This window comes from Leucopleurus acutus (assembly GCF_964270905.1).
Source record: "Leucopleurus acutus genome assembly, chromosome: 8".
Lineage (NCBI taxonomy): Eukaryota > Metazoa > Chordata > Mammalia > Artiodactyla > Delphinidae > Leucopleurus > Leucopleurus acutus.
The window spans coordinates 14,862,865-14,890,753 of NC_139151.1; the positions used below are offsets into that span (position 1 = coordinate 14,862,865).

At 41.8% G+C, this 27,889-nt stretch overlaps 1 protein-coding gene and 1 pseudogene across 5 annotated transcripts in view; one reads left to right on the forward strand and one right to left on the reverse strand.

Annotated features, from left to right (window-relative positions):
- LOC309964907 (trehalase-like) overlaps window positions 1-27,889 on the reverse strand; it is a 419,483-nt pseudogene that overhangs the window by 80,196 nt on the left and 311,398 nt on the right. The gene's annotated exons all lie outside the window — the stretch shown is intronic.
- On the forward strand, window positions 4,299-21,240 carry IFT46 (intraflagellar transport 46). 4 transcript variants are annotated; one of them, XM_082845722.1, is made up of 11 exons: window positions 5,107-5,442; window positions 8,911-8,990; window positions 11,457-11,593; window positions 13,272-13,346; window positions 13,502-13,595; window positions 14,041-14,169; window positions 15,848-15,969; window positions 16,334-16,400; window positions 19,340-19,400; window positions 19,686-19,771; window positions 20,132-21,240. In XM_082845722.1, exons 2-11 carry the CDS (start codon window positions 8,946-8,948, stop codon window positions 20,225-20,227), a joined length of 912 nt encoding a protein of 303 aa, XP_082701848.1. In that variant the 5' UTR covers window positions 5,107-5,442; window positions 8,911-8,945; the 3' UTR covers window positions 20,228-21,240. The 4 variants fall into 4 exon arrangements, with proteins under 4 accessions (XP_082701846.1, XP_082701848.1, XP_082701845.1 ...); XM_082845720.1 differs by lacking the exon at window positions 8,911-8,990 and adding an exon at window positions 4,299-4,604 and having other exon boundaries at window positions 5,346-5,442; window positions 19,686-21,240; XM_082845719.1 differs by having other exon boundaries at window positions 19,686-21,240.

Genomic DNA, 27,889 nt, shown 5'->3' on the forward strand with positions numbered 1-27,889 from the left:
CACATAAAAAGATGCTCAACATCTTTAATCCTTAGGGAACTGCAAATCAAAACCCTGCTTCATACCCACTAGGATGGCTGTAATAATAAGTGTTGATGAGAATGTGGAGAAATTAGAACCCTCATACACTGTTGGTGGGATCGTGAACTAGTGCAGCTGCTTTGGGAAGCAGTTTGGCAGTTCCTCAAAAAGTTAAACATGGAGTTACCATGTGACCCAGCAATTCCACTCCTAGGTGTATACACAAGAGAATTAAAAGCATACATTCACACAGAGATTTGTATACTAATGTTCATACAAGCATTATTCATAATGGCCAAAAAATGGAAACATTCCAAGTGTCCATAACAAAATGTAGTATATCTACATAATGAACTATTAGTCACAAAAAGGAATAAAGTATTGATATATGATACAACATGGATGAACCTTGAAAATATTATGTTAAGTGAAAAATGCTGGTCACAGAAGACCACACTTTGTATGACTCCATTTATATGAAACATCTGGAGTAGACAAATCCATTGAGACAAGAAGTAGGGCTGCAAGGGACTGGGGGAGGGGAGAAATAAGGAATGAGTTTTGGTTTTTGGAGTGATGAAAATGTTCTGGAATTAGATAGAAGTGGTGGTTACACAACCTCGTGAAATACTAAAAACCACTGAATTGTACACTTTAAAAGGGTAGCTTTTTATGGTAAATTATATCTTTTTTTCAAAAAACTGTGTAGGAAGCAGGGCAGTTACTGTGCTTATGTCCATTTTGTAAATGAAGAAAATGATGACAAGTTTAAGAAATGTACCCAAACTTCTAGTTCTATAATGGAAACAAGATTCAAATCTGGTCTTCTGATTGTATGGGTAGTCTTCCATGCCAAACGTCAGACTTTTCAGATTATAAGTGATTCAGCAGTTCTTCCCCACATTATTTTATGCCATGTTAGTGGCTCAACTGTTTATCCATTATTGCTGCAATAATGGATAAACAGCAATCTTTTATTTAGTGTTTATTTTATGTCAGGTACTTTACACGTATTATCTCTAATCCTTATACACAACAATTCAGATAAGGACACTAAGGATCAAAAAAGTTAAGCATTTGCCCAAATTCATACAGCCAGCAAGTGGTAAAGCCAAGATGTAAACTCAGCTTTTCTCATTATGTCACACTGCCTCTCTATATCTCCTGTGTACTCCTTAATGTTTATTGAACACTTACAATGTACCAGGCGTTACTTCAAATTCTTCACACAGATTATTTTACTTAATCCTCACAAGAATTCTCTAAGTACCATTAATACCTCCCTTTTGCAGGTGGGGAAACCAAGGTACAGAGAAGAAAACCATTTTACCACAGGTGTCAGGGCTAGAAAGTAGCAAAGCTAGGATTCAAACAAAGGCTGCTCAACTTCACAACCTGTACCCTTGAGCACTGCATTATAGAATTCTCTCTCTTACTCATTTCAATTCCATTTCCAATGGCTTTCTAGTAGAATCTTTACAAAGCTCGAAAACTTTTTTTTTCTATTTTAAAAAGAAAAGAAACAAAGACTAAATATCTTTTCTTTAAAACTTTGTTTAAAATGGGTATAAATTAGAAATTATAGTATTAATAAATCAAAGGCCCATAAAGAGCTTAGATGTTTGTATACTGATAGATGCCCAGAGATTTTTATGCCAATTGGGACAATTTAATTTGCATAGGAAGGTTACCAATCAGCAATTTTCGATTTTTCTATTGTAATAGGATATTTTCCTTTACACGTACCCAATTTTTTAACATTAAAAAACTGTGCAGGAAGATAAGAACTACTAAGTACCTTTGTAGTTTAAAAAGATTAAGGACTTAAGCAAAGGGTTGAATTAGAATTGTTATTTTCCCCAAAGTATCCCTTCATAAATATGAATAAACACAAAAGTACATACTGAGGAAGACCATATTCAGAGAATCATTTTCTTAAAAACTCTATACACTTTAGATAAAAGGAATCAAGATTTAACCGGTATTAAATGAAGTCCCCAAAACAATAACAGATGAAAAAAATTAAACCCACCATCGAAAACTTTTAAACTTCACATGTCTGGAAAGATATATATCAAACCATATTGTTTATTTTTGTTATTAAAAACACACATTTTTTAAAAAGATGAACAAATTTTTTCTTTTTTTTTTTTTTTTTTGCGGTACGCGGGCCCCTCACCACTGTGGCCTCTACCATTGCGGAGCACAGGCTCCGGACGCCCAGGCTCAGCGGCCATGGCTCACGGGCCCAGCCGCTCTGTGGCATGTGGGATCTTCCCGGACCGGGGCACGAACCCGTGTCCCCTGCATCGGCAGGCGGACTCTCAACCACTGCGCCACCAGGGAGCCCCCGAACAAATTATTTTTAAAATTTATTTTATTGAAGTATAGTTGACATACAATGTTGTGTTAGTTTCTGGTGTACAACAAAGTGATTCAGTTATATATATATATGTGTATATATATATATATATTATATATTCTTTTTCATATTCTTTTCTATTGTGGTTTATTACAAGATATTGAATATAGTTCCCTGTGCTGTAAGTAGGACCTTGTTGTTTCTTCATTCTATATATAATAGTTTGCATCTGCTAATCCCAAACTCCCAATCCATCCCTCCTCTACCCTCCTCCCCCTTGGCAACCACAAGTCTGTTCTCTATGTCTGTGAGTCTAAAAATATGAAAAAATTCTTAATTTAAAAAAGTAAAAATTCTGTCTGGAATTATTGCTTTATTATGGCAACTTCCAGGGGCCTTCAATATGGACCACCAAAGTTCAGCAAGGACCAACTGATACTGATTCTTTGGAAATATGAAATTAGCTGAATTAAACTGCAGAAGAAAAGCACCTCTGCAAGCATGCTTCGTGAGGAGTACCTTAGAGGCAGTATGTCACAGTGGTTAAAAGCAGAGACTTGGGAATTAGACTGACCTGTGTGTGACTCCCATTTTCTGCACTTACTGCCTGGGTGACTTTAGGCGAGTTACTTTAACTCTCCTAAACCTCAGTTACCTAATCTGTATATTGGCAGTAACATCTATCTCATAAAGTTACGAAGTTAGATTACGTATTAATAAATAAGATTATCTACTCTAAGTGCTCCTACATACTAAATGCTCAACAATACATATCCATTATTGTTAGCAATAACATGACAAAATATTTCTTAACGTTTTGCATTTCCCTTTTAACCAGAAGTGTCTCAGAAGAGGTGTCTCTGATTTCCCTTTTTAAAGCCAATTTTCGCTTTCCTCTGGCAGGTTTTCATGATCAAATTTCCAAAATTCTTTTGTTTCTCTCCCTCTGACTCCCCAAATTAAGTATGTCTGTAGTTTTGAAATATTTGTTCCTTATATCTTCATTCATTCATTCCTTCATTCATCCACACAATGAGCATTTTGAAAGTGCCTGATTTATGCAATGCACTGATCTGTGAAAAGCTTAAAAACTAATTAGACACAGACCCTGCCCTAAAGAAGCCCACAGTCTTCTTAAGCAAATAAAAATGCAGGAGAGGGCTTCCCTGGTGGCGCAGTGGTTGAGAGTCCGCCTGCCGATGCAGGGGACACGGGTTCGTGCCCCGGTCCGGGAAGATCCCACATGCCACAGAGCGGCTGGGCCCGTGAGCCATGGCCGCTGAACCTGGGCGTCCGGAGCCTGTGCTCCGCAATGGTAGAGGCCACAGTGGTGAGGGGCCCGCGTACCGCAAAAAAAAAAAAAAAAAACGCAGGAGAAGGAAGCAACCACATAGCACAGGGAGATCAGCTCGGTGCTTTGTGACCACCTAGAGGGGTGGGATAGGGAGGGTGGGAGGGAGACTCAAGAGTGAGGAGATATGGGGGATATATGTATAGCTGATTCACTTTGTTATAAAGCAGAAATTAACACACCATTGTAAAGCAGCTATACTCCAATAAAGATGTTTTTAAAAAATTCAGGAGAATGGGTTAAATCTGAATCTCAGATAATGAATAATTTGATAGTACTATAAGTTATGTCCCATGCAATGAGACACAGTGGAGGGGAAGGACTATAATGTAATATAAATACTATAAAAGGTCGTACAAAGTGTCCTGGGAATTTAGCTAAACTTCCGAGTTTGCCTAAAGTCTGATTGGACTGACTTAGTAGGAATTGCATACCCAGTGCTCCTTGTCCTGGGGGAGACAGGCACACCATATTTCCGGATTGGAAGGCTAACTCTATGCGAACCGAAATTCATCCGTCAGCTTTGCCGCCCCCGGCCGCTAGATGCCGCCACAGACAAATTTATTGAAACCCTAGACAAACAGGATCCGAGCACCTCTAGATCCTCCCTGGATCCTTCAATGCTGGAAGAGACTTAACGCGCGAGTGGAGAAGGTCTCACGAGAGTGAAAGAAAGTATCGCGATTTTTTCTTTCTCTCCTCTTTTTTTTTTTTTTTTTTTTGCTTAGCGACTGACAACAGGCCGGTTGCTCCGAGTAGAAGCCCTTGGCCTTCTTCCAAGTAGAAGTGGCCTCACCTGAGATTGGAGTGAGACCCCAGCCCTAGGCTGGGGTTCTTTCCACAGAGGAGACGGATTCAGAGGGGTTACAGGTAATTCGTACTCACCCTAGCAGAAAGAGATCTTTCTCCCACCGTAGAGGAATAGAAAGGACTCCCCTTCCCTCTCCCCATCTCCCCTCCACCTCTTCCCATCTTCTTGACAACTGTTCTTTCCCTCCTTCCTTCACGCCATCACCAACCATCCTGCTTCCTTTACTTCCCAAGAAACTTAAGTGGGATCCGACATACAAGACGGGGGTGGTGTGGTGGGGGTGAGGGTGATGCTTTCGGGATTATTGGGTGGGACCAAGAGGCTGGAGTTTACCCTGTCTTCGGGGAACGCCCCTCCCTCCCAGGTAACCCCAGAGACAGAACTCTTTCTAGAGCCTCTACAGCCTCCCCTGAGAAGCTCCGGCCGCCTTGCGAAACTGATCGAACCGGAGGAGACAGCCATTATCTACAGACAAATGCTGTTTTGCCCTTGCGCGGGTATCTTACAGCTTTGGGGAGCTGCTTCAGAAGTTGGCTGTCGTTTCTCTCCACGATTCCCTCGTTCCTCAGCCAGCCTGCCAGCAGTTCCTAAATAAGGGCTGCAGCAGACTGACTTAACTGCTTGACCTGGGGCCAAGAAGCCTTAAGGAAAGTTTGAATGGGGGGGTATGGTGAAGGTTTCAGGTAAAACTGGTGTCTTGGGTAAGGAAGAGGAACCAATGCTGGTTTGGAATCCACCTCCCCACAGAGTGCTTACTGTCCCGTGATAGGAGCTCTGTAATCATATTTCCTTTTGCTTAGACCAAGACCGTTGAAAACCAGACATATGATGAGCGTCTAGAGATTAACAACCCTGAAGATGTTGCGAGTATTTATGCTCCAACCACAAGACACAAAGGTAAGAGAGGCATGAAGAGGAAAGAAAGAAATGGTTGTTTGTTTTTCTCTTTGTTTTGTTTGTTTTGCAATTGTAAGTCAGCGGTTACTAAAAACAAACCAAAATTTGTAAAAAAAAAAAAATCTCCAAATAAACCATGAGAATCAAAACTGTTGATCTCACATGAATGACATGTAGCTTAGAATAGCATGTAGCTTAGAACTTAGCCGTACTTTCTTAGAAACAGAAACAAAACAATTGTCTGTTACCACATGGAGAATACGTTTGACCCTGGTAGGTACCGCCTTGAGGGTTGCAGGATGGATTCATGATTGTCCCCAAGAATTTTCTATTTTCTATTAGCAGATGTTGGCTTTCAGAGTCAAGTTACTTGCCATTGCTTCTGTTTTCCAAACAGTTAAGGGGGGAGAAAACACAGCCACCCAGATTGCAGGATCTTCCATCAACCTAACCAGTGTTCCCCATCGCCATTTACTTCATGATACTGTTCTGCCCACAGTCTGCCGGGGGTTCATGTTTGTTTAATTTATCAAAACTCTTCTGCTCAGTTCTGAAGATGCTTCAGTTACCTATCCTTAACCTGCAATTCCAACTGAAACCTCAACAGAATATTTTTAGAGGACTTGACACCATCATTTGTTCAACAAACATTTTTTGAATGCCTATTATCTGTCAGCCTTATGCTTGGCACTACGTATACAGTTTTTTGTTTGTTTCTTTGTTTTGGCCATGCCGCGTGGCTTGTGGGATTTGAGTTTCCCGACCAGGGATTGAACCCAGGTCTTCGGCAGGGAGAGCTCAGAGTCCTAACCACTGGACCGCCAGGGAATTCCCAGGTATACAGTATTAAAAGAGACACTGACCCTGCCATCCTGATGCCTGTAATTATGGGAGACAGATGCCAAATGAATAAAGAAACACAATTACAAATGTGTTAAGTGCATTGATGGGAAGCAAAGAGTTTGATGTTATGGAGAATACTGGTGAGGAGTGGGATCTACTTTTGATGGAGGGGTCAGGGAAGACCTAAGGAGGTGATGGTTGAAACTGAAAGGTGAGAAGGATTTAGACACAGAGGAAAAGTAGGCCAGGAAGAGGGAGCCGCTAGTGAAATGTGAAAAGGACCTGAGGCCAGAAAGAACTTGGGTTACTTTGAGGACTTGAAAGAGACCAGCATATGGTAGGAGAGAGTAACCTCAGAGGTAGTCAGGAGGTATAACAAGCAGGGCTTTAGAAGCCATACTGCTGTTATGCATGGCATGGATTGAAGGGTGCAAAGGTGAAAGCAAGGAGCCAGTTAGAAGGACTGTCGCCATGCTGAGTTGAGGTGTGACAGTGGCTTGGATGTGGGGAGGAAGTTGAGAATAGAGAGAGTTGGCAAACGCTAGAGGTATTGTTGTAGTAGAATCACTGAGACTTGCTGATGGATTGCATTTAGCTCTTGAGTTAGGAATCAAGGATGACATCCAGGGTTGTTTGTTTATTGTGGTAAACTTGCCTAATATAAAATTTACCATTTTAACCATGTCGAAGTGTACAATTCAGTAGCATTAAGTACATTCGTGTTGTTGCGTAAGTATCTCTACTATTTCCAGAACTTTTTCATCAGCCTGAACAGTTATTATTAAACAATAACTCTCCATTCCCCTCCCCTCCCCCCCGCCCCCCAGCTGCTGGTAACCTCTATTCTGCCTTGCCTCTATGAATTTACCTATTGTAGGTACTGCATAAGCAGAATCATAAAGTGTTTGTCCTTTCCTGTCTGGCTTATTTCACGTAGCTTAATGTTTTCAAGGTTCATTCATGCTGTAGCATGTGTTAGAATTTCCTTCCTTTTTATGGCTGAATAATATTCCATTGTTTGTATAACCACATTTTGTTTATCCATTTGTCTGTCGATGGACACTTGGGTGGTTTTGGCAATTGTGAATATGCTGCTATGAACATTGGTGTACAAGTATCTGTTTGAGTCCCTGCTTTCAGTCTTCTGGTGTATGTATACCTAGACGCACAGGTGTTTTTTTTTTTTTTAACCAGGTCATTGACCTACTTATTTTTTTGTTTTAAATTTTTAATTAATTTTTAATTTTTTAATGCCTGTCATACATATTTATTTATTGAAGTATAGTTGATTTACAATGTTGTGTTACTTTCAGATGTATTGCACAGTAATTCAGTTATATTTATTTATTCATATATTCTTTTTCAGATTCTTTTCCCTTATAGGTTATTAGAAAATACTGAGTATAGTTCCCTGTGCTATATAGTAGGTCCTTGTTAGTTACCTGACACCCAGGTTTTTTTGGTTTTTTAATATTTATTTATTTATTTGTTTGGGCTGTGCTGGGTCTTAGTTGCAGCATGTGAACTTTTAGCTGCTGCATGCAGGCTTCTTAGTTGCAGCATGCGGGATCTAGTTCCCTGACCGGGCGTTGAACTGGGGCCCTGTGTACTGGGAGCTTGGAGTCTTCCCCATTGGACCACCAGGGGAGTCCCCTGACACCCAGGTTTTTGACTTGAGCACATTTATAATCTTGCCAGCCGTGGACATTATAATTTGCTTTCAGTTTAGGCAATTTAAAAGGAGAAAAATGGTGTTTAGTGGGCATTCACTTGACTTAGAAATCATTGAACATGTTTTCATGCCAGTTAATAATATCTTACATCTGGTTATGCTTTTAATTGTTCAGAATATTTTATTGCTTTTATCTTATAGACAGTGATTCAGATTCATATTTGTGACTACTATTTTCCAGGAAGTAGGTCATTTCCTTCCACATAAAATTGTTTTCAATTGATCCTTACAACAATCCTGACTGAGAAATATTACTGACCCCATTTAGAAGTGGGAATACTGAGACTCAGAGAGGTTAAGTCATTTTGTCCACCTGATAGAGTTGTCCTATAAACCCAGTCTTCTGACTATAAATCCAGCACTCCTTTTGCTTTACTAATTACTAACTAATTACTAACCTCATTTCACCATATGTAAACTAAGGGCAGATTTTATGCTATTTATGTAATGGCAGATAATCAGTTAGTATAATGTCTAACCTAATGCCTTAAGCATAGTAATACTTAGTAAGTATATCTCAAATTGAATTGACAGAGCCATGACTAGAATTCAGTTTCCTGTCTTTCAGCTAGATATTCTTATAAACCCTGTTTCATAAAATGGTTAGAGCATAAAATATTATAAATGAAAAATATCTGTCTTTGAAAATCATTTTAACAATAACCTAGGGACTTCCCTGGTGGCAGAGTGGTTAAGACTCCATGCTCCCAATGCAGGGGGCCTGGGTTCGATCCCTGGTCAGGGAACTAGATCCCACATGCATGTTGCCACTAAGAGTTTGCATGCCACAACTAAGGAGCCCCCCTGCCACAACTAAGACACAGCGCAACCAAATAAATATTTTTTAGAAACCCCAAAAAACAATAACCTAAAGGGAAAACTTTTCTTCCAAGGACTTCGTCGTTCCACCCATCTTCCTAACAAGACTATGGCTGACAACAGCAGTGATGAGTACGAAGAGGAAAATAACAAGGTGCAGTATAACCCACAGCTTCTTGTGAAATTTCTGCTTTGAATTTTTAGTAGTTAGTTTGAAATGATACTAGTTCAGTAGCAAACATTTCTTAAATACTCACCTCCAGTGATTGGGTTCCTTTGAGCTCGTGGAGGACAGTCACGAGGCAAGAGCATTAAGATTTTGACTCTCCTTCTGCAATAAAGCTTACTGTTATAGCTGATGTTTTGGTGAGAAATTTCATATAACACCGGCCAGTGTTTCACAAACTTTTCTAGTCATAATAATCAACTGGGGTACTTATTTAAAAAAAAAACAGATAGGAATTCCCTGGTGGTCCAGTGGTTAGAACTCTGCTTCCACTGCAGGGGGCACGGGTTCGATCCCCTGGTCAGGGAACTAAGATCTCACATGCCACGTGGCATGGCCAATAAATAAATAAATAATTTTTTTAAAAAATTTAGAAAAACATTTCCAGTCCCCACCCAGAACTGCCTAATCAGAATCTTGAAGGTAAAAGCCTGCAAATGTATATTTTGAGCAAGCGCTCCAAGTCATTCTTATGATAAAGAAAGTTTGGAATGATTGATCGTGGCATTGGTTCACTGTCAACAGTTGTGATACTGCTAGTATTTTGTGAAAGAGACTTTAGTTTTGAAGTCTTAAGGCCCAGATGTTTGGTGTTATTCTATGAACCAAGAGAATCACCGTTTCTGAAAGTGGGATGAGAAGACGCCTTAAATTTGCACACGTGCACTGTCTAACAGCCCCTGTGTTTAGGCTTAGCACATGGTCCAATGGTTATGTTTTAATCGTCCTCCAAGAACAGGCGTTTTGAAAACTCAGGTGAAGGAGAATATTTGAAGTAATGCAGAAAGCTGTAGCAACAGAGACGGATTTCATAGAAAGTCTAAAAGGTCATGTTTTAAGATAGCCCCACTTTGTGACTAGTGTGCTGTTTGACATCTTACCTACAAAGTCATTTTTTGGCATCTTGTCTGTGGTATATAAAGTCTTCTCCCATAGGTCAGAGATTTTGCAAAGCACTACTTTGAAGAAGCAGACAAAAGAAAAGTGAACAATTTTCCTAATTTTGTATATTCACCCTAAATTTTTCTAGTTTTCATCATGATGTAGTCAATATTCAAGGCTCATTTATCTTTCCAATTTAATATGCACCCAGAATCAGCAGATAGGATCCACTTTTGAATAATCTTTGAGCTGACGATATTCTTAAAAATCTCTCCTTGCCAGACTTCTTCCCATGTGACCAAGAATAATTTGGGCAGATTTTGAATTAGGAAAGAACACTGTGGGAGATTCTTACCAATTGTATACCAATAAGGCATATTCTGCAACTGTGTCATCAGTCTCACATGTTACAGATTAGTTAAAATATATTTTTATCTATGTATAATAAATCTGTGTTATGCTTAGAGGAGAATGTAACCCGAAGAAGTTTTTGATGTCCTGTAATGTGTCACAGTTTTATATGTCAGTAGCTGCTTTAATGTAAAAGAAACATTAAATAATTTAAAAAACTAGAACCAATCATCTCTTAACCTCAGTGTAAGCCATATGGCATATGGAAACCAAGCTTGAAAAACCTATTTTTAAAGGGGGCCAATTGGCCACCCTTTAGGTCCTAAGTGAGGGCATGCCACAGGCTCCAGGCCCTAAAGTCAAAAGACATGGACCCTGTCCCAACTGCCCCGGCAAGCCCAAGCACCACCTTACCCCTTCTCGTCAGCTTGAGGGTGGGGTGGTGCATCTAGAACCAGAAGCCCAGAAAGGTAGGTCGTAATGCCAAGGACAGAAGAGTCTCTTATCTTGAGATATAATGTACAGTCATTGCATTTAACTTACGGGGGAAGGGAGGGGAACCATGCATAGGTCAGACACCCATTGAATGGAAAGGGAAAACCCACAGTCTCCGGAACTGCTGGTCAGAATCCAGGCCCGGGGTTGATTATGAACTTTCTTCTTTTGATAGTTACAAGCAGCTTACCCTGGGCAGTCTTGCAAATTAAATACTAGATTTCCTCCCTGTGATCTCTGTGAGTATTAAGATTCCCTAAAGTGTGTCTTCCCTACTTCATCTTCCCCCATTTCTTCCCAAAATAACTATTATATTTAGAGTTGCTTTCTTCTTCAGAAGTCCCTCAGTTTTAGAGTTGAAGCTGACTGGATAAAGTTTATGCAGAGTTCTCAGAATCTCCTAAGTAATAGGTAGAAGAGATATGTATTGAATAAATTTATACCCAAGCCTCGAGCGGAGGAAGACACCATGGTTATAGAAAGTGGGGACTCAGTAGAGGAGGAGCAGAAGAAGGTTCTCGAGGCCCTTCTTGGGAGTGCTTCCTTCTCTTTCCAGTGAATTGGTGTCAGGCGGGAGGGTTCTGGTTAGAGCACTAGGAGAGAACTGGGTAAAGGTACACTAAATTTCTCCTTACCTGGACCTTTCTATCTCCTGCCCTATCTCAGGAGAAAAAGAAGACCTCGCAGCCCACTCCTCAGCGGGGCTTTAGTGAAAACGATGATGACGACGATGATGACTCATCTGAAACTGATTCTGATGATGACGATGATGATGATGAAGAGCATGGGGCCCCTCTGGAAGGGTGAGAAAAGCCCCCTTGCCAAGGAGGAAAATGCCTCCTTCAAAACACTGGACAGGAGGACGTCAGTGAGAAGTGAAATTCCAGCAGCTCTTTTGATCTCCTCTATTTAGGATTATCAGATGCTCAGAAACCCAGTGTAATGAGTTTTCCTTCTTTTTCGGCTCTACTGCCCGAATCCTGTGATGTCACTTGCACTATCGGAAACACTTGTGGGCTCAGGGATTTCATGAGGATTTGCTGAGTCAGTTTAACTGATGGTCTCTGACTTCAAGGAGTTCACATTCTAGGGAAGAGAAGATAAATTTATACACATACCAAAGCGTTTCTATTTAGCAAGGAAAACATGCATGCACAGGAACATTTCTATTTTAGGCTCAGATCCTTTTAGGACGGGTAGAGAATAGGTGCACCGGAACCCTGTATTGAGGCAAAATGTTCCTGCATGATGCTTCAGTAAAAATTCCCCTCACCATATTCCAGCTCTGGTGCTGGATTAATCATGACCCACCCTTGTAGGTTTTAATCCAAGTAGATTCTAAAGCCCATTCATTTAAAATACAATTAACTGGTGTAGCCAATCAGTAGAATTCTTTCTAGCCATTAAAAAGTATGAGGCAGCACTCTATGCGCTGTAAAGAACAATCTCCAAGGGACACTGTTACATTTTAAAAAGGTATAGAAGTCTTTATGCTGTGCTACCATGTGTATAAAACAAATGTTACATAAGCTATCTCTAGGCTGCCCTAGGAACTAATAATACTGATTACTCTTGGGAGGGGAACTTGGTGGTAAGGGAACAGGGGTGGAAGGGGACATAACTTTCCACTGAATACATTTTGTACCTTTTATTTCCTATCATGTGCATGCATACTTTATTCAATGAAGTAGTTTAATAAAAATAAAAAGTTACCTTTGAATTATCCACCCGAAGGTAGACACTAAGTAAATTAGGCAAATGTTTAATACCAGACTGACTTTTCATGCTTCCCAGTTTACTTCATGATTCTGCTTCCATAAATTATAATCTGGGGAAATATAAACTATTTAGTTTTTTGTTAAGCAGCTCTTCCCAGAAGAACCTTAAATAACTTTCCTAGTCACTTATATACTTTGTCAATTCATTACATTTTACTTAATTTTAGTCATTAATATGTACTCTACTACTTTTTTACTGTATACGTTTCATGTATTAATACAAGTATTTTTAATAACTGCGGTATTCATCTTGACATATCTAACCATCTCTCAAGTGTTGGACATTTTGTTTCTAATTTTTTACTTTTATAAATAACACTGAAAAACATCTTTGTAAAAATTCCTTTTTTTCTTGGGGTAAACCATTTTCATGTCAGAAATTAAGATCTCATTCCATCTTTTCTCTTCATCCCCTTCATTCAAAAAAAAAAGGGAAAACAATTTCTGCTACATTCTAAAATTTTTTAAAATTATGTTTTGGATTTTCTGTAGCTCTGTTCTTCATTGTCAGAGATAGCTGAGAGCGAATTATAATCACTTTTAAAGTTACCTTGCAAGCTGCTCAGAAAAGGCATATGTGGGTGGAGCAGAAACTAGGTCCAGAGTCATATGCCCTGTGGCCAGAGTAACACCCGGGCTGAACCAGGGCTCAGCAACCCCTGCTCTTCTCTGGCTACCTTGAACCACATTTTCCTTTCCCCAGTGCCTATGATCCTGCAGATTATGAGCATTTGCCAGTTTCTGCTGAGATTAAGGAACTCTTCCAGTACATCAGTAGGTGAGTACCAGGCCCTCCCACCATAATCCCCAGCCCTGCCTTGCCCTTTCCTTCCTCTAGTCTGAAACATGGCCATTCCCCTTAGGTTTTTTCAGCCTGAATAATAAAGTAAGTTTCTCTGACAGTTTCCACCTTCCCGTGGCAATATCTCCTAGGTATACACCTCAGTTGATTGACCTGGACCACAAACTGAAACCTTTCATTCCTGAGTTTATCCCAGCTGTCGGGGATATTGATGCATTCTTAAAGGTACAGTCAGAACATCCTAAAACTGACTCCTTAGGTGTTTCTTCTGACCCCTCTATCACTCTAACAGTTCCACTAATTTTCCTGACTACCAATAGCTACCTTAATATATATTCTTCATTTCACTGGAGTTCTTAACTTGCTCTCAACTCCAAATTATACTTATTGCTATTAGGTAATAATTGATTATCTCACTAGGTGTTAAAAATTTGTCATGTATCTGCCTCCTGGTTATCCATGACTTAAGCTTTATATCTAAGGTCCTATAGATCATGTATTTTTTTCTAGGTAGTACTTTAGTACAGCATGATATACAGGCATGCTTTTTAATACTAGAAATAATGATGAACCAGAAGAGTTCTTCCTCTTCAGCTTATTGGAAGCAAGTGTACCTTTTTAGATCCCTCCCATGTATTTTTCTCTGCTTTCTTACCTTTCTCCTAACCAGGTTCCACGTCCTGATGGAAAGCCTGACAGCCTTGGCCTACTGGTATTGGATGAGCCTTCTACAAAGCAGTCGGACCCTACAGTGCTCTCACTTTGGTTAACAGAGAATTCCAAACAGCACAACGTCACAGTAAGATACTAGCCTAGCACAGGCCCCAGCTCCAGGGGGCCGAGAGTAGAAGCCTTGCTAGTATTTGAACAGTTGACTTACTGCCTATTAAAAGGGATGGCTATGGTTTCAACCAGCCCTATTTTTTTCAGTAACAATTGTATTAAGATATTATTTACCTACCATGAAATTCACCCTTTTAACTTGTACAATTCAGTGACTTTTAGTATATTCACAGAGCTGTACAACCATCACCACTATTTAAGAACATTTTCATTATTCCAAAAAGAACCCCCTTGGGAATTCCCTGGTGGTCCAGTGGTTAGGACTCAGCACTTTCACAGTGGTGAGCCCGGGTTCAATCCCTGGTGGGGGAACTAAGATCCCACAAGCTGTGAGGTGGGGCCAAAAACCTAAACAAAACAAAGAGAAACCCCATGCCCATTAGTAGTCACTCCTCTCCTCATTTCCCCTGCTCTTAAACCCTGGTCACGACTTCATTCCTTTTTTATGGCTGAGTAATATTCCATTGTATGGACATACCATATTTTGTCTATCCATTTACCAGTTGTTTCCATTTCTATTAATTCTGCATCTATGAACGTATACAAGTTGTTGCATGCACATATATTGTTGTCTTGCGTATATAGGTAGGAGTGGGGTTGCTGAGCCATATGGAAACTGTTTAATATTTTGAGGAACTGCCAAACTGTTTTCCAGAGTGGCTGAATCATTTTACAATCCCACCAGCAATGAATTAAGAGTTCCAGTTTTTCCACATCCTCGCCAGCACTTGGTATTGTCTGTCTTTTTTATTCTAGCCATCCTAGTAGGTGTGAAATGGTATCTTATTGTGGTCATTCCTGTCCTATTGACCTGCCCCCTTTCCCTGGCTCCAGAAGATTTTATCAGGTTTCCTATAATCTTCATTTGGCTCCTGGCAGGCTTCCCTTTTCAGCAGCTACCTTGAATACGAAATAGCAGCATATGATGAGGCACTCTGTAAAAACAAGAGTAAAAACATCCTTCAGGACTTCCCTGGTGGCGCAGTGGTTGAGAGTCCGCCTGCCGATGCAGGGGACACGGGTTCGTGCCCCGGTCTGGGAAGATCCCACATGCCGCGGAGCGGCTGGGCCCGTGAGCCATGGCCGCTGAGCCTGCGCATCCGGAGCCTACACATCCGGAGCCTGTGCTCCGCAACGGGAGAGGCCACAATAGTGAGGGGCCCACGTACTGCAAAAAAAAAAAAAAAAAAACAACAACAGAAAAAACATCCTTCAGGGGCTTCCCTGGTGGCGCAGTGGTTAAGAATCCGCCTGCCAATGCAGGGGACACAGGCTCAAGCCCTGGTCCGGGAAGATCCCAGATGCCGCGGAGCAACTAAGCCCGTGTGCCACAACTACTGAGCCTGTCCTCTAGAACACATGAGCCACAACTGCTGAGCCCGTGTGCCACAACTACTAAAGCCCGCGTGCCTAGAGCCCATGCTCTGCAACAAGAGAAGCCAACGCAATGAGAAACCTGTGCACCGCAACAAAAGAGTAGCCTCCACTTGCCCCAACTAGAGAAAGCCCACGCACAGCAACAAAGACCCAACACAGCCAAAAATAAATAAATTTATTTTTTAAAAAATTCTAGAAAAACAAACAAAAGAACATTCTTCAGTGCCATCAGCCAGGCTTTCCCCTTATTTTTCTAGCAACATATGAAAGTAAAGAGCCTGGAAGATGCAGAAAAGAATCCCAAAGCCATTGACACATGGATAGAGAGCATCTCTGAATTACACCGCTCCAAGCCCCCTGCGACTGTGCACTACACCAGGTAAGAAATAGTACATTCTTCACTGTAGTAACCCATGGTAACTTTCACCACCTGTGAAGCCATTGCTTCTGAGAAGGGGGTCCCAAGGCTGGGACATATTTGAGATATATCAACCTGAGGATCTACGGATCCTGGCTGCTACTGGCTAAGAGTGTGGACATAAAGATTATGATTTATCTGGTATTATTACTTAGCCAGCTTCTCCAAACCCCAGGTCCTGGGTAAGTTTGGCCCACCCAGTCTATGTTCTCCTGAAATCCTAATGTGCCAGACTGAGAATCTCCCTTCAGTCTAGAATATCCTGATGCAGAGATTGCTGATACCTGCCCATGTTCTCTATTCACATTTACCTCTGTACTTGTAGGCCTATGCCCGATATTGACATGCTGATGCAGGAATGGTCTCCAGAGTTTGAAGAGCTTTTGGGAAAGGTGAGTGGAAGGTAGCAGGAGCTAAGAAAGTGTGGCATTCATTCTAGGGCCCAGTGTTTTCTCTCTTCTTGTATTACTATTATCATTAACTTTTAAATTGAAGTATAATACAAAATCAGAAACATACATATGAGTGTTGGTTAACTTTCACCAACTGAACACCTTTGTGTAACCAACACATCAGATCAAAAAAACAGAACATCTCTGGCATCCTGGAAGCCCCTCAGGCTTCCACCTCCCAACGTGACTATTTTCCTGACTTCTAAGAGCACAGATTAGGTCTGCCTGGTTTTTTGTGGGTTTTTTTGTTTGTTTTTTGGCCATGCCACATGGCTTGCGGGATCTCAGTTCCCCGACCAGATATTGAACCTGGAATCAGTGAAAGCCGGAATCCTAACCACTAGGCCACCAGGAAACTCCCTAGGTTTGCCAGTTTTGTATTTTATCTAAATATAATCATGTTCCTTTGTGTCTTACTTGCTCATCTATATTGTTCATCCATATGGAGAGTCATCCATATTGTTCAGACATCATGGTTATATATTTGTTCTCACAACTGTATGGTATTCCATTGTTTGAATATATCCATTCTATGATAGCCATTTGGGTAGCTTCCAGTTTGGGGATACTACAAATTGTCCTACTACTATGAGTACATACCTTTTGATGAACATATGTACTTTTTGTGTTATCACTTTAGACTCCACCTTTTCCACAGAGGTGTATATGCTATTCTAAGAAGCTGAAGTCCTATTCATAATGATCCTAAATTTTTAAAAAGTGCCCAGGAATATATTTAATAAGAAATTGTCAAGACTCTTTTGAAAACCAATTATAAAACTTTAGTGAAGGGCAGACACAAGCTCTGAGTGAATGAGGAGTCAAGCCATGTTCCTGGAAGGGAGGGGTCAATCGCTCAGCACTGTCAGTCCTCCCCAGTTCACCGTGGAAATGGAAGGCCGTTTCAATTAGGATTTTAACTGCATTGTTTTAGAAACTGAAAATTCGGTAACAAAGTTTATCTGAGAGAATCAATTTTTAAGACTAATCATGAAAATTTTAGGGAAAAAATGAGGATTTGCCCTGTCAGACATTAGAAACACATTATAAAGCTGTAGTAAATAAAACAATAATGTACTGGTTAGGAATAGAAATAGATCAGCAGCACATAACAATCCAGAAACAAACCCATGTAAATGTAGAAATTTGTTGTATAAGAAAGATGGTTATTTTAAATGATTAGAGGGACTTCCCTGGCAGTCCAGTGGTTAAGATTCCGCACTTCCAATGCAGGGGGCGTGGCTTCGATCCCTGGTCGGGGAACTAATTATCCCACGTGCTGCGTGGCCAAAAGAAAAAAAAAAAAAACTAGTTTGGAATTAAATGATTAGAGATAGGATGGGTTGTGATGAGATGATTGACCAGCCATTTGAGAAAAATTAAATAGATCTAAGCCTCAACCATATGCATATAGGAATTCTAAATGAATTAAACAGTTAAAACAAAAATAAAACTATACAGGACTTGCCTGGCGGTCCAATGGTTAAGACTCCACGCTCTCAATGCAGGGGACACGGGTTCGAGCCCTGATCGTGGAACTAAGATCCCGCATGCCACGTGGTGCGGCCAAGAAGAAAAAAAGTTACTTACATATATATGTGACATTACTGTCCAAGCAAAAAGCTCTTACATATCAAGAAAAGAAAACTGAGCAAAGATGATAACAGGTCCTTCCTGGCCACGGTGCTTAAAATTGCTTCACCACGTTCCCCAAGCTCTTTCCCTGCTTTTTCCCCATGCTGCTTACCTTCTAACATCCCGTATACCTTCCTAATTTTGTCTTTTGTTTCTCCCTACTAAAATATAAGCTCCATGAAGACAGAGTTTTCGGTACATGTTTATTGAGAAATTGTTGTGAAAGCAAAAAATTTGAAACCAGTCTCTTTTCTCACAGCATTTTAAAGCTACAGCTGAAGAAAACTGTTTGATTAGGGAATTGAATAGATGGATTGTAGTACACCCATTCAGTGAAATACACAATGGAGTATCGTTTGGCCTTATTTTGCTCTGCTACAGAGAAATACCAATGACATGTTGTTACATGGAAAAAGGAAATTGCAGAACCATCTACTCTGATTTTTGTAAAAAGAGAACGAAAAATTTTTAAGAAGCCAGTGGTTTTTAAACTTACAATATTAGTTTAGATCTGGAGCCTGCTGAGACGTCATGTCATTTTTTTCTGTTCCTGTGGTGTCCAAGGACCATTAGGCCTTCTAACACCAAGTAACTATAAATACTTGGCCATAACTTGCGTCCAGTTTCTTCTTCACAAATACACACAGGAAGACTGCATGGCAGTATATTTTACTTATAAAATATTTTGGTCCTGTTATATCATATGCTACTTTGGTGGTTAATGAGTATAACCATTTTACTGATCGGGGGAAAAGAAAAGGCACGTTGTATTATTTGCTAGGGCTGCCATAACAAAGTGCCACAGACTGGGTGGCTTAAGCAACAGAAATTTATTTTTTCACACTCTGGAAGCTAGAAGTTGGAGATCAAATTGTCAGCAGAGTTGATTTCTTTTAGACCCTTTCTCCTTGGCTGTCTCCTCCCTGTGTCTTCACATGGTCTTCCCTCTGTATGTGTCTAGGTCCTAATTTCCTCTTCTTATAAGGATTCCAGTCATACTGGATTAGGATTCACCCTAATGACCTCATTTTAACTTCTCTTTTTTACGACCATATCTGCAAATATAGGCACATGATCTGAGGCACTTAGAGGTTAGGACTTAAAACATATGAATTTTGGGGGAACACAATTCAGCCCATGTCACCCCTTATGCTCGGAGCTCTTTTGCTTCAGAGAGAGTGAGTGATGCTAGGACCACTGAAATTTCAGCCTTTTGACTCGGGTCCATCCCGTGCCCCTCCTAGGTGAGCCTGCCCACAGCAGAGACTGACTGCAGCCTGGCACAGTACATAGACATGATCTGTGGTGAGCCCTTCCATCCCTTCCTTGACCCCCATCTCTGGATAAAGTCATTGTGGGCTGTTGAAAAGGCCGGTTCACTCTGAGTTGCAGCCTTTACTTTAAGCCCGTTGTGCTATTTGGCAGCACGCGAGGGTGGTATTTGGGTTTATGTGACTACCTGCTGGGTATTTAACCCCCAGAGTTATAGTCACACATCCCGTCTGGGAGGGGACTGGCCATCCTAAACAGAAATGCCCCATAGCTTCCGGATTTTTGTTTATTTCTGCTCACGGGAGTTCTTGATTTCAGCCATCCTAGACATCCCCATCTACAAGAGTCGGATTCAGTCCCTCCACCTGCTCTTTTCCCTCTACTCGGAATTCAAGAACTCACAGGTAAGACCAGCATTGGAGATTGACTTAAGCTGTAGTGAGGACTGCTACTGTCGCCACTATTTTGGGTCTGCTGTGATTCTGTCCTGTGACAATGGAGAATGTCTCTGCCTGGAGTTACCATCACCCTTCCCCATAACGAAGGGAACTGCAAAGCAGGCAGGGGTGGGGCTTGTAAAGGAAGGGGAAGTAGAAGCAATGTGGGCCTTAGACAAGGCTAGGTAAGGATCTACAGTGGACACTCATTCTCACAGGAGAACCAAGTGGCCTAATGAATGGAAGCAGGAAGCAAGGTTAGTTCTTGCTAAAATGTAGTTAACTAGTATGTCCTCAATCCTTCACATTCCCTCTCTCTCCTCACAGCATTTTAAAGCTCTAGCTGAAGGCAAGAAAGCATTCACCCCTCCATCCAACTCCACCTCCCAAGCAGGAGATGCAGAGACATTAACCTTCAGCTGAGACACCTCCCATGTCACTCTGTTTCACGGCTGAGCTGGCTTCTCTGCCCCATCTGAGAAGGAGGGATCACTGTCAGCCACTTGGCGGCCTTGCCTGCCTCACAGCTTGATTCGGAGACAGCGCACGTCTTACTGCCCTCTCTGCCAGAAAGCACTGCCATGGTCGTTAAATGGCTAATGCCTGTGTCAGAGTTCCTTCCCATGGAAATTAATTATGCATCTACACTACTGTGGGGATGTGAGTTAGAATCTCTGGAATTCCTGGGATCCCAGGATGCTCAGGTTGGGAGGAAGGCTTAAAAGATGTTCTTTTGAGATAGCAATAGAATTATTTTCTTTCATTCTTAAAGTTGGTTGGCAAAGATTTTACAAATAAAATGCTCTTATCTTTCAGGTTATCCTGCTGTCCTTGAAATATGAAAGAGAGAAGGCAGACTGAGCATAGGCAGAGATAAGGAACTTGGCCTAGGAATAGGCATTAAGTGAATAGCAGTTTAAGCAAATCAACTTTGTGAAATAAAATCAAACCCCAGTCCTCCAAGGTTGGCAATAGAGGGGAAACTTTTTTCTCCCAGAACTTATTTTTTCTGGGGGTCTCCCACCAGGTAGTGCTACCTGCCTTACAGGCTACCTGCCTGTCTAGCTCCAGACCTGTCTGGTTGTGGTCTCAGGGAGCCTAGCTATTGCAGTCACCCAGGTGAGAGATGATGGTGTCTTGGACTGGGTGGTAGTGGTAGAGATGGACAGATTCAGGAAATATTTTGGAGGTTTTATCAGCTAAGCTCCAGTCAGAAACCATACTAGTTATTTCTAACAAAGGATGTTAATTTAAGTATGAGCAGTTGGTTACAAAAGTGTTGGAAGGGCTGAAGAAACAAAAGGGAGAATGGAGAGTGCTGAAGGAACAAGAGGCTAAAGGGGAGTGTCCACTGCTGGAAACAGAAGAGCTGCCACAGTGGCTGGGATGGCTGAGCAGGTCCGAGACCCTCACCCCTACTACAGCCACCCTGGGCAAGCGCTGCTGCCTCCTCTATCCCACCCTCTCCTAGCTTGCTGGTGCCTCCCACTGGCAGAAATTAACAGCTGGCAAGGGAATCTGGAAAATCGAGCAGCATAAAGTATAGAAGGGAAGGTGTGGGGTACGAGACAACAGATAAGCAACCAGGAGAGGTGGAACCAACAGAACTTAGTGATAGAGTGAATGTGGGGGAGGGAAGAGAAGAAAGGGCGACTCCCAGGTTCTCTGGCTTGAGCAGCTGGGCGGGTAATGGAGCCAAGTACTGATACACGGGGCAAGAACTGATCGGAGGGGAAAATTACAGTAAGATGCTACAGCCTAATACATACCTGAGAAACACGAGACAGGAGGGGCATCGTTTCCTACAGACCCTTAAGCCAACTCTGATGTTCATCTCACGCTTGAACTTGAGCAGGACCATCTGAGCTCAGGCCTCACTTTGACACCATGTTGGGACCAGGTGCTCTGCTCTCAGATGGATGCCATTAATGCTCACATTTCACTCAAGGAAAAAGAGAGGCAAAAACGTGATAGGAACTCAGATTCTCCATCAGGTTTTCAGGGAACAATCAGACTGCCTTCTTTGGCTAGAACTGAGACTCAGCTCTAGTAAGTATAGTCGACTCTCGTTATCCACAGTAGCTATGTTCTATCAAGTCACCGCAGACACAATTAGCAAATACTGAACCACTGCTCCTGGGGGAAATATAAGGTAAGGTTCCTGTGTGCCTCTGTCATAACATTGTCGTCAACAACCATTGATTCATTGAACTCACAGCCACCAGCACTGTAAGTCATGCCATAATGAAGCTTATCTAACGCACTCTCTCTGTAAGGCACATGACAGCCTTACTACACTTAGTTAACTCTAGCCAGCACCTCAGCACTATGCGGGTGGGGGCCATTTAATTTATTTATTTTCAAATATTTATTGTATTTATTTGGCTGCGCATGTCTTAGTTGTGGCACGGGGGATCTTTTTTTTTTTTTTTTCAGTTGTGGCATGTGGGATCTAGTTCCCTGACCAGGGATCGAACCCAGGCCCCCTGCATCGGGAGCATGGAGTCTTAGCCACTGGACCATGAGGGAAGTCCAGGGGGGCCATTTTAAACACTGAAACCACCACCAACAAGCAAGAAATGAGGCATTAGGTACACCCTGGATAGGGCACTCATTTAGAGTGTGAGAGCCGAAACCAGGAGGCAGGATGTCGCCTTGTTCAGCCTCAGCTGGGAAGGTAGGTGTCGGGCGACTCACATTTTTCACTGCTCTAAGCATGTTTGCAAACGATTGTAAAAACACTGCAAGTATCGATTTTAGGATTACAGATACATTTTAGTAAGTGAATTCGCAAATACAGAATCTGCAAATAATGAGGATCAGCTGCCTGAGTTACTGGCTGATGCGCAGGCCTGTAATGTTAGCCTGTCTCCCTACCCTAGCACGTCCACTGACCTGTCCGGTGAGCACTTCAGACACTGTTTCTATCGTGGGCTCCTCCTCCTCCACAATCTGAGGTTACTCTCTTTTGGCTACTTGATCTGTGGCCCTAGAAAAATAAGTTAACTTCTATGCCTCAGTTACTCTAGCTATGAAACAGTTATAATAAACACTAACTTAACTCCTAGGCTTGTCCTATGGGTGAAAATATGTGAAAAGATTAAATGCCACAAAATGTAAGATCTAATAATTATGTTACTAAGTACAGATTTTTCACTTGGCCTTTTAGACTTTCCATTTGGCTATTCTCTTCCTGCCCGAGATTCTCATTTTTCTAATTCCCCAGCGAAAACCACAAAACCAGCCTGCTTGCCATGCTCTACACATGATTCATGAGTTCCCTCTTCTAACTAAACCTTTATGCAGTCTATTTTCCTGGCTTGAAGTGTCCCTCCCTTCTGCTATCCCAGGCTCTCTACATTTCTAAATAAATAAAACTTGAACACAAGTATTTACATTTGCATTCCCTCCTTTAACCTTCCTAAAATGACAGTATAGGAATTTTTTTTTAAAGGTATAAACCAGCAAGGACAGATAATAGGAAAGATAATGACTATAGACCAGAGAGCAATACAATTTTGAAAGATGGACAAGTGGTAACAGATTTAGTGGGCAGGGGGAGGGGAAAAAACCTGATACTTGATTTCCAGTAGAGGAGAGGGACAGAGAAACCAATAAGAAGTAAGCCATCTGACACTGCAGAGTCCTGGAAAGGATCAGGAATCGAAAATGTCAGATATTTCTGATGGCATGTGTGCAGGGAGGGGCTGCAGACAGGAGGATTGGCTGAAGGTTTGTAGAAAGATGGGATCCCCAGAACCTTCCCTATCTGTGCTGCCCACCTCCTTACCCTGGCAGAAGATAGTCCCCTTTAAACCAAGGCGCCTCTGGACATGAGAACACCAAGCAATTCTGAGGACAGGAATAAGGGGCCATATTTAAAATAAGAGGACAAAATAGAGGAATGAGCAATGAGACCCTCAGCCCTCTTCTGGCTTATCCCTCCAAAGCACAATATCGGAGGAGTCCTCCCTTGGGAAACTGATCAGCCAAAGAGAAAAGACCTAAAGATATTGACAGAGAGTCTTCAAGCTTATGGACTTACTTGGTCCCCCCTACCTACCATCAACTTCCATTCAGCTTGCGGGTATCTCATTCTTGTGCATGTGTGTGTGTGTATGTGTGCGCAGGCATGCTTGCAACTCTCATTCTTAAATGTGAATGTACCGTCACCAGGCATTTGAAGAAAGCCAGAAAAAGACAAAAACAGTACAAAGGATATCAGAGAAGCAAAGCAGGCAAGATATGAAAAAAATTTTTTTAACTATAATATTCATAGAGCAGTAGTTCTCAAGTTTGGTTTTGCATGTTAGAATCAACTGGATATATATATATATATATTATTATTTTTAATATTTATTTGGTGCACTGGGTCTTAGTTGCGGCACGTGGGATCTTTAGTTGCGGCATGTGAACTCTTAGTTGCGGCATGTGGGATCTAGTTCCCTGACCAGGGATCGAACCCAGGCCCCCGGAATTGGGAGTGCAGAGTTTTAGACACTGGACCACCAGGGAAGTCCCAACTGGAGATTTTTTTTTTTTGCGGTACGCAGGCCTCTCACTGTTGCGGCCTCTCCTGTTGCGGAGCACAGGCTCTGGACGCGCAGGCTCAGCGGCCATGGCCCATGGGCCCAGCTGTTCCGCGGCACGTGGGATCCTCCCAGACCGGGGCACAAACCCGTGTCCCCTGCATCGGCAGGTGGACTCTCAACCACTGCACCACCAGGGAAGCCCTGGAGATATTTTAAAGATAAGTTTCCTCTCCCAGACAACACACCAGACTAATGAAATCACAATCTCTGGAGGTAGGATACAAGAATCCATATTTTTTAACTTCCTCAGATTAGTTCAATATGCAGACAAATTTGAGAACCACTGTCAGAGATGAGAAGATTCCATATCCATGAAATATTGGGCTGGCCATTGGGCTGGCCAAAAAGTTCATTCGGTTAGTGAATACATTGTTCAATAAAATTCTTGGTGAAAATGAAAAATGTGTGGGACTTCCCTGGTGGCGCAGTGGTTAAGAATTTGCCTGCCAATGCAGGGGACCTGGGTTCAAGCCCTGGGCCAGGAAGATCCCACATGCCGTGGAGCAACAAAGGCCGTGCACCACAACTACTGAGCCTGAGCTCTATAGCCTGCAAGCCACAACTACTGAGCCCATGTGCCACAACTACTGAAGCCCACGTGCCTAAAGCCCGTGCTCCACAACGAGAAGCCACAGCAATGAGAAGCCTGCACACCACAACGAAGAGTAGCCCCCGCTCACCGCAACTAGAGAAAGCCCACGCGCAGCAATGAAGACCCAACCCAGCCAAAAATAAATACATACCTACATTTATTTTAAAATAAATACATACATGGGCTTCCCTGGTGGCGCAGTGGTTGAGAGTCCGCCTGCCGTTGCAGGGGACGCGGGTTCGTGCCCCGGTCCAGGAAGATCCCACATGCCGCGGAGCGGCTGGGCCCGTGAGCGATGGCTGCTGAGCCTGCGCGTCCGGAGCCTGTGCTCCGCAACGGGAGAGGCCACAACAGTGAGAGGCCCGCATACCGCAAAAAAAACACAAAAAAACACATACATTTATTTTAAAATAAATAAATAAAAAAAAATAAAAAGGTAAATAACAAACAAAGTAATTTCTCAGACCACAATGGAATGAAGTTAGAAAACAATAAGGAGAACTGAAAAATTTTGTGTAAATTAAACAATACTCTCAACCAATGGGGCAAAGAAGAAATCACAAGGAAAATTAGAAAATACTTAGAGATAAATGAAAACAAAAATACAGCATTCCAAAACTAATGGGCTACGGCAAAAGCAGTGCTCAGAGGCAATTTATAGCTGTAACTGCTTACATTAAAAAAGAAGGAAGATCTCAAATAAGCAATCTGACTTTGCAACCTGAGGAACTAGAAAAAGAACAAACTAAACTCAAAGCTAGCGGAAGGGGGACTTCCCTAGCAGTCCAGTGGTTAAGACTCCACGCTTCCAACGCAGGGGGCGTGGGTTCGATCCCTGGTCAGGGAACTAAGATCCTACTTGCCACATGGCGCAGCCAAAAAAAAAAAAAAAAGCTAGCAGAAGGAAGCAAATGATAAAGATTAGAGCAGAGATAAATGAAATAGAGAATAGAAAAACAATAGAGAAAATCAACAGAACCAAAAGTTGGTTCTTCAAAAAGATTAACAGAATTGAAAAGCCTTTAGCCAATTGTCTAAGAAAGAGACTCAAATAACTCCAACCAGAAATGGAAGTGGGGACATTACTACCAATCCTACAGAAGTGAAAAAGAGCAGAGGGTACTATGAACAGTTGTATGCCAACAAACTGGATAGCCTAGATGAAATGGACAAATTCCTAGAAACACAAAACTTACCAATACTGAAAAAGAAAATTTGTAAGACCTATAATTAGAAGATTGAATCAGTAATCAAAATTTTTTTAAAAATCAAAGTAAAATACACAAAACATGAAATTTACCATTTTAACTATTTTTAAGTGTACAATCCAAGGGCATTCGCATTGTTGGGCAACCATCACCACTGTCCAGCTTATGAACTTTTTCATCATCGCCAACTGAAACTCTGGACCCATTAAACGACGATTCCTTCCTTTCCCTCCCTCAGTCCCCAGTAACTTCTATTTTCTGTCTCTATGGATTTGCCTAGTCCAGGTACCACATAAGTTGAATCATACACAATTTGTCCTTTTGTATCTGGCTTACTGCACGTAGCATAATGTTTTCAAGGTTCATCCATGTTGCAGCATGTGTCAGAATGGCCTTCCTTTTTAAAAAGCTGAATAATATTCCATCGTGTGTATATACCACATTTCCTTTATCCATTCATCTGTTAATGGACATTTGCATTTCCACCTTTTGGCTGCTGCAAATAACACTGCTGTTAATATTGGTGTACAAATAACTGTTAGAGTCCCTGCTTTCAGTTCTTTGGGGAATAAACCTAGAAGTGGAATTGCTGGATCTATAGGGTAATTCTATATTTAACTTTTTTTTTTTTTTTTTTTGGCGGTACGCGGGCCTCTCACTGTGTGGCCTCTCCCGTTGCGGAGCGCAGGCTCCGGACGCGCAGGCTCAGCGGCCATGGCTCACAGGCCCAGCCGCTCCGTGGCATGTGGGATCTTCCCGGGCCGGGGCACGAACCCGCGTCCCCTGCATCGGCAGGCGGACTCTCAACCACTGCGCCACCAGGGAAGCCCTATATTTAACTTTTTGAGGAACTGCCATACTAGCTTCCATAGTGGCTGCACCATGTACATTCCCACCAGCAGTGCACAAAGTTGAACATTAATTTTTACAAGTCTTGATTAAATAGTCTATTGTGTCTGGAGAAATTCAGTAAAACATAGTCCAGGTGGGAAAATGCAGCCTGAGCTGTGCCTGCCCAAAATGTTGGACTGCTGTATGTTCCAGCTCAAGGTAACTAGTGACCTGCCTATTATTGGAGAGTAAAGATTAAAGATTAGGTGAGTAAAGTATATAAAAATTGGGGAATTCCCTGGCGGTCCAGTGGTTAGGACGCCACGCTTTCACTGCCGAGGGCCCGGGTTCAATCCCTGGTTGGGGAACTAAGATCTCGCAAGCTGTGCGGTGCAGCCAAAAATAACAAATAAAAATTGGTCTTCTTTCCCAGGAAAGATTGAACTGTCATGTTAAGGGTATTAGTAATGCTTGAAAATTCCATGATCCTTAGATCAAAAAGATTTCAGAAATATCAGAGAAGTAACCAGATCAGGGATCCCCCCCCCCCGATATTTTATTATGAAAACTGTTAAATAAAAGAACTTTGGAAGAATTGTACAGTGAATTCTAAATACTCACCAACTAAATCCTACAATTAACATTTTGCTTTATCACACGTCCATACCTCCCTATCCATTCGTCAGTCTATCTTACTTTTTGATACATTTCAAGTAAGTTGCAGACATCAGTACACTTCACCCTTAAACACTTCAGCATGATGGAGAGGGTATAGAGAAAAAGGAACCCTCCTAGACTGTTGGTAGGAATGTAAATTGGTGCAGCCACTATGGAATACAGTATGGAGGTTCCTCAAAAAACT